This window comes from Myxine glutinosa, unplaced genomic scaffold, assembly GCF_964187855.1.
Source record: "Myxine glutinosa unplaced genomic scaffold, kmMyxGlut1.1 SCAFFOLD_1835, whole genome shotgun sequence".
NCBI lineage: Eukaryota > Metazoa > Chordata > Myxini > Myxiniformes > Myxinidae > Myxine > Myxine glutinosa.
In genome coordinates this window covers 78,676-89,713 of record NW_027617930.1, presented here as the reverse complement: position 1 = coordinate 89,713, position 11,038 = coordinate 78,676, and the positions used below count along the sequence as shown (strand labels likewise).

At 42.4% G+C, this 11,038-nt stretch overlaps 1 protein-coding gene across 1 annotated transcript in view; it reads right to left on the bottom strand.

Moving 5' to 3' along the window:
• Positions 1 to 270: 270 nt before the first annotated feature.
• DDB1 (damage specific DNA binding protein 1) overlaps positions 271 to 11,038 on the bottom strand; it is a gene marked incomplete at its 3' end in the record, with an annotated part of 66,304 nt that continues 55,536 nt past the window's right edge. The window contains 6 exon segments of the mRNA XM_078769260.1: positions 271 to 365; positions 938 to 1,102; positions 2,804 to 2,927; positions 3,259 to 3,370; positions 6,277 to 6,372; positions 6,510 to 6,717. Coding sequence (XP_078625386.1) covers positions 271 to 365; positions 938 to 1,102; positions 2,804 to 2,927; positions 3,259 to 3,370; positions 6,277 to 6,372; positions 6,510 to 6,717 — 800 coding nt within the window.

Below are 11,038 nucleotides of genomic sequence, written 5' to 3'. Positions count from 1 at the left end.
ATTACAACCAACATACTTGCAGCCTGACACCTTGTGGAAGCTTAGGTTCTCATTTTGGAAATTCTGTGTGCCATTTCACATTTAGCTTATCAGCCAGGGCTTTATACACAGCAAAGAGTCAAACCTTGTATCCTCAGATATCACGTTGTGCGCCAGAATTTACTTTGCAAAAGCTCAGCCATCTCTGGCTGGCAATTGACACCTAAACAAACTGAACGAGTTGGCTTTAGAAAATTTCGCCGATGGCCAAGTCGTTCATTTTCTTTGTACCGTGCTGTTGATGCTTGCTAGAAGTTTGCTGTTGAACTCGACCATCGAGTACACAGCCCCTTTCACCTCCTTCTCAGCCACCGTTTGCAGCTTTCCTGAAAGGATAACCGAGATCAGATGTCTTGATCAGTGTTGGACAGCAATCCAAGACAATCTACATTTGTCCTATGGTTGCAATACTCGCTAAGTAACATTCATACACGTTGGAATACCACTGTCTTCTCACTCATAGCTGAGGTGAGGCGATTGGTGATCACTTAATGCGGCTTATATTAAAGGGAATGTTCTTTTCGCAGTGAATATTGAGTGATGAAAGAATGAATTTTGCATTTTGGAATAACACAAACTCGGTTCCTCCCTCAACCAAAGAAAATGTAAATAAGGACTGTACAACATAAATAATACGAGTGGCATTTTCCGAAAAAGTGCATATTTAAAATTTAAAAAAAAAGGAAAATATTGAGGTAAACTGTCAATGGATATGAGGTATGGTTGAAATTGTTGAATAATTACAGAAAAATAAATAATTACAGACAGGGTATTAATTTTTTTTGGAATATAAAGTTGAGCCTCATGGAATATGGACATTTCGTGGAATATAGTTTTTAATATACGGATATTCTCTGCTGTACTCCAAAGTCCCTCCTCCCACGCCTAACCCACATACCATCAGTGTAGTGAAACACAAGTATGCGGCCCTGCTTTGGTTCAGCCTCATCTGGGTAGACCATAGCAGTTCCGACCACAAAGTAGGTTGTGGGATCCTTGCCGAGCTTGCAAGACACGATGCTGAGGGTGTACTCGCTGGGCAGGAACTGATGGGCATGCAAAACTGAACACACAAGCATGACATGTGCACCAGGCACAGTCACCAAGCACAACAAAGTCAGAAAGCTTCAGCAACCTTAGTTTTTCACCTTCAAGATATTTATAAAAGATCATGTGGAGAGTTCAAAAAGTTGTACAAACGATATATTCACAACAGACAATTTTGACACGTAAATAGATATATTCTCAACAGCCTGACAATGTTTTTCCCCCAATATGTAATAGGTCTTAATAAGTAATAAAAATATATTTATTATTATGACATACAAGTGTATGATGGCACGCAAGCTGCCCATGCCAGTTGGCCCATATTTTTGTTAGCCGAGGCACAAGTGGTTTAATTATCCCAACAACAGAAAACTGCAATCGGGGGAGAAGGGCCATGGTAAGAGAGGTGACCAAGAACCCGATGGTCACTCTGGCTGAGCTCCAGAGATCCTGTGTGGAGATGGGAGAAACTTCCTGAAGGACAACCATCACTGCAACACTCCACCGATCTGGGCTTTATGGCAGAGTGGCCAGACGGAAGCCTCTCCTCAGTGAAAGACACATGAAAGCCCGCTTGGAGTTTGCAAAAAAGCACCGAAAGGACTCTCAGACTGTGAGAAACAAGATTCTGTGGTCTGATGAAACCAAGATTGATCTGTTTTGCTTCCGTCTGGCCACTCTGCCATATAGCCCAGATCGGTGGAGTGTTGCAGTGATGGTTGTCCTTCAGGAAGTTTCTCCCATCTCCACACAGGATCTCTGGAGCTCAGCCAGAGTGACCATCGGGTTCTTGGTCACCTCTCTTACCATGGCCCTACTCCCCCGATTGCTCAGTTTGGCCGGGCGGCCAGCTCTCGGAAGAGTCCTGGTTGTTCCAAACTTCTTCCATTTAAGAATTATGGAGGCCACTGTGCTCTTGGGAACCTTCAATGCAGCAGAATTTTTTTTGTAGGCTTCCACAGATCTGTGCCTCGACACAATCCTGTCTCTGAGCTCTGCAGGCAGTTCCTTCAACCTCATGGCTTGGTTTTTGCTCTGATATGCATCGTCAGCTGTGAGACCTTATATAGACAGGTGTGTGCCTTTCCAAATCATGTACAATCAATTGAATTTACCACAGGTGGACTCCAATCAATGTGTAGAAACATCTCAGAGATGATCAAGAGAAATGGGAGGCACCTGAGCTAAATTTCAAGTGTCATAGCAAAGGGTATGAATACTTATGTCAATGTTATATTTCATTTTTTTTTTAAAAATAAATTTGCAAAACTTTCTAAAATCCTGCTTTCTCTTTGTCATTATGGGGTATTGAGTGTAGATTGATGAGGGAAAAAATGAATTAAAACGATTTCAGCATAAGGCTGCAACATAACAAAATGTGAAAAAAGTGAAGGGGTCTGAATACTTTCTGAATGCACTGTAGACACAGAAATCAAAATCACGTGAGAGTTTGCAATTTTTTTTCCCATTTATGCAATTCAATGTCTGAAAACCATAGATAAGTCGATTCTGAGTACAAGTCGAGGCCCGGACTTCTGGGGAAAAAAGTATCGACTTGTACGCCAAAAGATACGGTACATTCCACCCAGGATTCTCAGACAAAGGAAGTGAAAATCAACCATTGATATATCAAACAACACATTTGTCAAAAAATTAATCTGAAGCTTCTAAAACGATGAGTCCTCAATCACTAAAAATCTTCACACCAACTGCTCACCCTCAAATGTGTGCTGGTCAATGACCAGGAGGCTGTGCACCTCGACCTCATCCCCATAAGAGCCTTCGTGCTGCGTGCTGCTACTTGAGAACAGTTTACTGCTGCTCACACTAGTTGACAATGCCTGCAAAACAAGACCGTGAAAGAATGACATTCGTATAATTATTGACAAAATGAAAATGAAAATTGAGAAAATACTACATGTGTCCAGTGTTTCATTTGACATAAAAACAGCACAGACTCACAGTTATCATATGAAAGTTGAAAAAAAAAAGAAAGAAAAAAAAGAACTTGCGCAAATTAACACAAAATGGTTCATTTAAAGTAAAGTTCAAAGTAAAGGCAACATTTTATGAAAGGCATTTCAGAGCTCGAAATAAATAAAAAGTGTGTAGCAAGCACAATCTTGAATCAGGCAGGCCACCTGAGGCCTGAATCGAGTTGGGGTCAGCAACCTGGGTGCTTGCGCTGGGCCGCAGGAGAGCAAAACCTCCCCCCTGTTCCATGAGTTCTGCACGACAGCTCAACACTCCAAAGCACTGAGACTGTTCCTGATAGCAGATCCGTCTGAGGGGCAACGTGTAGACAAAGCAAATGTGCAAACAGCATTTAATGACCGAATGGGATAGAAAAGGCAAAAAGCAAACTTTACAACAAAAAAAATAATGATTTAACCCCAACACATGGTGTGCCATCTGTGCTTGAAATTTTGGATTCACATTTTTTAAATGAGAGAAAGATAATAGCTTGACCGATTACGAAGAAGCATATTTATTGAATGGGTATGTGAAATTTAATAATAACATTTCAGAAAGGCAGGGAGGGAAGATCACACCAGTCTTCACCACATACAAGGCTTTCATCCGCAGCTCAATGGAGTACTGCTCTCCCCTCTGGGCTGGTGCTCCTGCCTCACACCTAGCTCGCCTTCACGCTGTTGAGGCCAAAGCTTTCAGAATCATTGGAATCTCCTGCGATGTAGTCAACGCCGAGGGCCTTTCACTCACTCACCGCAGGCAGGTTGGTGGTCTTTCTGTCTTCTACCGACTCCTCTCCGGCCTTGCTCCCCCAGCTCTTTCTGTGCTCTGTCCCCCAAATATTCCTACAGGTCGCACAAGATCTGCCTGCAACCCTCTTATGGTTAAACTGCCAAAATCAAGACTCTCTATTCACCTTCACTCTTTCATTCCTCTTTACTCCCGCCGCTGGAACAAACTCCCTCACTCTCTTCAATCCCACTCCTCCCTCCAGGTCTTTAAAACAGCTGTTCATCACCATCTCTTATCTTCCCCCATCCAAAACCTGGATATTTTCTACCCCCGCTAATTTCACCCCAAATCCACTTTTTTGAAATACCAACTTCTTTCCTGGAAGTCATTGGTGTCCTTGTGTTTTATACTTCTCCCACCCCCCTCACCCTTCCCACGCCTCCTCCCCCCAAGCCCTCTCCCTCCCACACATCTCCCGATGTCCCTGCTCTCAAATGTTGCGGTTGTGTGCTTTCCCTTCTCTCCCCATCTTGTCTACTGCTCCTTCTTTTTATATATTTTGTTTGTCTGTTTGATTTTTTTTTGTGATAAATGTTAGCTCTTTCAAGAGCCTCGATTCTGTATACAAAAAAAAAAGAGAAAAAGAAAAAAGAAAAAAAGAGTGCACTCGTTCACCACGCAGCAGTTTATTAATAATCAACAGATATTAAACATTCCCATCTCAGGTCTTGAGATGAAGAATACAAAACACTAACAATGTTTTCTGCTCGACATTCAATAGCGAGCTTATCCGGGACAGGATGCTGTGGAAATGAGTCAACAACTTTGTAAAACACTGTTGTTTGGTGGTTCAGAATGTTGTTGAAACGCTCCGCCCAGTGGGACAGAATGTCACGCCTGTGCGTAAACAGTTGAGTTTCCCAATTGTATGACCAGACTCATAGGTCAGAATTCACATCACTAGCATGGCCCAGCACAGTTACAAAGATCAAGCAACATCATCATACACCCTCACACCACTATAAAAAAAAAACCACCTTTAGAGGCCATTTTTCCCAGCAAGCGGGGGTTGGCCTTTTTCGGGAACTGTGGTTGTTGTTGTTTTTCGGTCCCCTTTTTGAAGCAATGTTTTACGGCCGGATGCCCTTCCTGACGCCAACCCTTTTTGCCGCCTTTAACGACAAGCAGGGAATTACCAGTGAACTGGTACTCAATTTGCCGACCTCGGAAGGATGACAGGCTGAGTCAACCCCCCTGGCGTTAATTCAGCGATTGACCGGGATTCGAACCCAGGATCCTAGGATCCTAAGCCGGCACCCTAGCCGCTAGCCCAACACCAGGGACCTCACACCACTATAACAGAGGTAAACTAGAACTGGCACTGGAACTGTTCCTCTGCCAGGATGAACAGTTTATGTTTTGTATCCCACTGATAGGGGTCATATCTGGATCCAGAACTGAACCAAAATCTGCTTGTTCTTGGAACTCATCCACCTAGTTTGTCATAAGGTAATTATTTCACAGCCAATAGGGAACAAGACATGGCTGCCTCCACATAAATTAATGAAAAGTCCATTGAAGTTGTACATACTTAAATCAAAGATGCCTTTTCATTTTTAAACTCGCGAAACTCGCGAAACTCGCGAGAAGTCTCGCGAGATCACGGTGAGGTCACGTCTTTTCGAAGCTGCTCCATGCGCTCACGCTTTCGAAGCTAAGTGATATTTCTCAATCGTGTTTTTGTCGAGACTGTATCTATCTTTCGGTGTATGTACCTATAGCGTATCTTTTGGAAAATTTTCGGTGCTAATTTTTCGTACATGTATACACAATCGTCGGTTAATGGTATCGAGTATTCTGCGGCCTAGTACTCGTAGGCTTGGACTACCGTACCGTCTCCGACCTTGTGGTAATCCTCTCCCACCTCCCCCCAAGTCCTCCCGATGTCCCTGCTCTCAAATGTTGTGTTTGTGTCCTTCTCCCTCTCTTTTGTGTCCTTCCCCCTCTCTCCCCATCTTGTCTACCGCTCCCCTTGTTTTTTGTGTTTTGTGTGTCGGTTTGTCTTTTTGTGTGATTAATGTTAGCTCTTTCACGAGCCTCGATCTTGTATACAAAAAAAAAAAACAAAAAAAAAAAAAACAAGGAGTGCATGAATGATCGTTTTAAGGCCATTTTCCCCGCTGGAGCAGGGGTTAGCCTTGCGGGCCCCATGACAATCATGGTTCCCTGTTTGAGGCAATGTTTTTTTTTATTTTTTATGGCCGGATGCCCTTCCTGGCGCATGAAAGTGAAAAATATGATAATGATCAGATCTAGTAATCACAGATTATTTGAACTCTGTCTCGTTTCAGATTCAAATAATTATGACCAAGTTACAATTGAGAATTGCAAAATGGTCAAGTCAAATATACAAGTCAAAGATGCATAGCAACCAAGTTGGTTAAATGCGAAAGACATACAAGGATATGCAAAACTAGTACTTACTTGGGAGATTCTCCAAGCGGCACTGTGCGGATATGGAGTTTCTGAATTTCATCGATTGTGCCGATGGTCAGTGTGCTGTTGTTAGCCAAGGCCAGGCTGTGATAAGCAAAAACAATTCGTGATGTTAATGTCTCAATCCACCATGACAACACATAATCCTAAACTCTGACAAAAAATATCAGTGCAAGACAGACTTATGGTTGGTCTCTGTTCACATTCACACCATAAAGTACCTGTCGGGATACCCCTCCGAGTTGAGGGGACACATGTAGTTGACCTCTTTCAGATTGACATTGGAGAACACAAGCTTGTGGTTACTGCTGTAGATGACCGTGGGCCGATCGGAACAAGCAAACACATTTGTGGTAGAAAGTGACTTGAAGGTCCGCAACACTGTTGGCTGCGTGCCAAGCGTGACTTTCTTCCGATCGCTCAGAAATCCTGGAAATCACAAAATGGTGCTTAGCACATGTTCACACGACAATATGCGAGGCCACACCTATATGTTCAGACCTGATACCATGGAATGAGTATGTCAGTGTTTTTTTAGTACATGCAAAAAATGCGACATTTGGTGAGAAATGGCCATTTTCAGGCTTTTGCAGGAGTTTTAGAAAGTTAAAACTCCGATACTTTGTGCAAGTTTTAATACCACACACATTAACTAATATCGATCTTTAGTGTGATTAAAGGGGAGTAACGGAAAAAAGTTTGCGTGATCAGTGCCCAAGGAAATAATTGCATTTCATTTCAATTCAGGCATTTGACATCCACATGTAATTTTTGCAGGAAAAGCCATTAACAGGAATTCCATGCATTCCTATGTATATTGATCAATTAACCCATAAGTATCGAGGAATCTCGGTAAACAAATTTAGCTTGTTCCTTGGGATTACATCAACATTCCTGAATAGCAATTTCCAATATTGCATCAGCAGTCATGTAGTGCCAAACCTCATTGTGTCATCCATTGTTAATGCTGCTGCATGAGGGTCGGTAAGGGTTTTCTCGTGAATAGGCTCACACATTGCTAAGAGGAATGGTGCGACTTTATTGCCAACTGCTTCGTTGAATTCTTGTCGGCTGACAGTGAATGAATCGTGATGCTTTGACAATGATCAAATTTCTAATCTCCCTCGTGTTGACTATGGAAAAAGTGATACCACCAATATGAATAAAACTGGATCTATGAAGGATAGCAGCAATGGAGATAAGAATGAAAATTTTTACTTGAGTCAGCGTGAGTAACAAGTTTTAGTAGTTGTCCACCTCTTACCAATCAATAAAAAATAATTTGGTGGATCCTCAAGTTTCATTTTAACGATAATGGCACTCAGTGGAGCATATATCTCCACCAGGCTGAACAGTATATTTTGTCATCCACTGGAAGGCCGGGATCTGTATCTGTACGTAAACCAAAATCAAATCAACTTGTTCTTGTCACCGACCCAACTAATCCATCGAGTTTTGTCTGAATCCATCCACAACCTTTTGAGATATCCTGCCATATATTGCTTTTTGGCTCTATCAATGTTGAAGAATCACATTAAAAATTGTAGTATCCGGATCCGGATCCAGATTTTCACCAAAATCAAATAGACTTTTCCTCGTCTCACATCGAACCTGTCCATAAACATTTGCCAAACTCTGTCCATAACTTTTTGAGATATCGTGCGCATGTCGAAGCTGACAAATGGTAATTGTCATTTCTGTCCAATCAAAGCCAAGGGATAATAAAGAGCATCATGGGTAGTTGATTACAAGGGAAAAATGAATTGCATTCTGGGTTTGACAGCAGTTGTTATTGTAACTTGTGGGCTTCTGGGTTATCATGTAACCTTGCTGCTGATTGGATGAAAATCAGCTTTAGTGGAAGGGTTTGTTGTGTTGCTAGGGAAGATTGGAGATGGAGCTTAAAGAAACATAGCTGAGTGGAGTCGGGCATGTGGTGAACGTTTAACTTTGTCTATGCAAGAAATCATTTCCAGAAATTGTTATTGCCACGTTGGCATCCCAAAATCTTATGAGGGAGGTAACATGCCGAGTTGTTCCCGCCGGCATTTCCCTGCTTTTGTCTGAATACCACGGGCTCAACGATTGGCCTTCTGAGAATGGTAGGATTGCTTGGTGTATACTCATCTATATGATTACCATTCTCTCCGTGTACACGAACTTCAATAAATTTCCTTGTTACAGTCTGAAGTCGTTGGTGATCCATTTTGTGGTTCGAGTGGTTCCAACAACTTGGCTTCCACAAGCATAGACATACAAACAGACAGACAGGGATGAAAACATAACCTCCATCCATTTTTTGTGGCAGAGGTAACACGGTGAAGGTATGCCATACTCTTCACTCATCATCATGGTGCTCATTACAATTAACGAACATTGCTGCCGAAGAACTGAATTTGGACATGTCATCATCTATTGAAGGGTGTCATCGGTCAGAGTGGGAATTTGGAATTTGGCCAAAGTGCTGGCACACAACAGACAAAAGACAAACATAGCTTGGGATGTTTAACACTTGGGATATTTAAAGTTTTACCACAATATGGAGTGACACCCACCCTGGAAATGTTGCCCAAACAGAATATGGCACCAAACCTTGTACGTTGTGTGGGTTAAGTGAGACCTTTTTTCAAATGCCACGCTCCTGGACTAATGGGAACACGCAGCTTTAATTTTTTTTTCTTTGTATACAGAATCGAGGCTCGTGTAAGAGATAATACATTGAACATGAAAACATGCACAGGCACAAAAAACATGCAATGAAGGGAGCGGGAGACAAGAGGGGGAGAGAGAGAGGGAAGCACACAAGCACAACAACAGAAGCGAACAGGGACGTCGGTAGATCTGTGGAAGGGGGACAGCTGGGGGAGGAGGTAGGGGCACACTGTATAAAGCAAATGAACACTTCTAGGTATTTCAGGAAAGAAGTTGGGGATTGAAAGAGGCGAATTTGGGGTGTTTTAATGGGGTAGAAAAGATCAAGGTTTTGGATGGGGGAAGATAAGAGAAGGTGGTGAACAGCTGTTTCAAAGACCTGGAGGGAGGAGAGGGATTGAAGAGAGGGTGGGAGTTTGTTCCAGAGGCGGGAGAAATGAAGAATGAAGGAGTGAAGGTGATCAGAGAGTCTTGATTTTGGCAGTTTCACAAGAAGAGGGTTGCTGGCAGATCTTGTGCGTGCTGGCAGATCCAATTCCCTTTGTCAAATGCCACACTAATGGATTTAACACCTTGCATGAGAAACACCAGGGTGACATTTCATAGTTTGGTTGAGAATAAAGTTCAGAAGAGATAGCTCAAAGATGAGTTCGCTACCTATGAGCTACCTTGTCGGCCCTCATTTGAAAACTCACAATTAAAAATGCAGAAAATTATGTCAATACCTGGAAAATACCTGGGGTCCACAGTTCAGTGAATATGCTAAATATCTATATTTACAGTCATGGCCAAAAATATTGGTACCCTTGCATTTTTTACAAATAACACAATTTTCTCCAAAAATAAGTTGAAATTGACAAAAGTATTTGGTCTCCACCATTCTTTATTTCACTGTTATTATTTAGAACCTTTGTTTTTGATTCAGAACTCAATATATCCTTTTAAATCAGAAAATAAAAAGAAATGGCATTAACAAAATTATTGACAGCCCAAAATATTTGGTAGCACAGCCTTTGGATAGAATAACTGCAGTCAAGCACTTCCTATAGCCATGCATGAGCTTTCTACACCTCTCTACTGGCAGTGTGGCCCACTCTTCTTGTGCAAACTGCTCCAGTTGTCCCAGATTTGAAGGGTACCTTCTTCAAACTGCTGTTTTCAGATCTCCCCACAGGTGTTCAATGGGATTTAGATCTGGACTCATTGCTGGCCACTTCAGAACAGTCAAGATTTTGTCTTGACCCATTCCTGGGTGCTTTTTGAAGTGTATTTGGGGTCATTGTCCTGCTGCAAGACCTAAAACCTTCGACGGAGACCCAGCTTTCTGACAATGGGTTGAACATTGCGCTCCAAAATAAATGCCTTTGTAATCTCCTGATTTAATGATGCCATGCACGTATTCAAGGCACCCCCAGTGCCAGAGGCAGCACAGCAACCCCAAAACATCACTGAACCTCCTATGTTTGACTGTAGGGAAGGTGTTGTTTTCTTTGAAGGCTTCATTTTGTTTTCTGTAAACATAGAGATGATGTGCATTGCAAAAAAGCTCTAATTCGGTCTCATCTGTCCACAGGACATTCTCCCAGAAGGATTTTGGCTTGTTCAGGTGTGTTTTGGAAAACTCCAGTCAGGCTTTCTTTTGTCTCTCTCTCAGCAGTAGGGTCCTCCTGTGTCTCCTTCAATAGAACCCCCTTTCATTAATTTGGCAACAGATAGTGCGGGTTGAAACTGTCGTACCTTGTATCTGAAGGTCAGCTTGAATCTGTTTGGCAGTTGATCGAGGTGCTTTCTCCACAATTAGAACAATCCTTCGCTGCAATCTTTGTTCAAGCTTTCTCTTGCGGCCACATCCAGGGAGGTTGGCTACAGTGCCATGGGCTTTAAGCTTCCTGATAACATTGCGTACGGTGGACACAGGAACATCAAGGTCTCTGGAGATGGAGTTGTAGCCTTGAGATTGTCCACGCTTGGCTACAATCTTGTGTCTGACCTCCTTTGACAATTCTCTGGTTTTCTTTCTTTTCTCAATGCTCATTGCGGTACACACAGTGACACAAAACAGCAGAATGACTAGCAGAATGAATGAGTGATTTTTTTA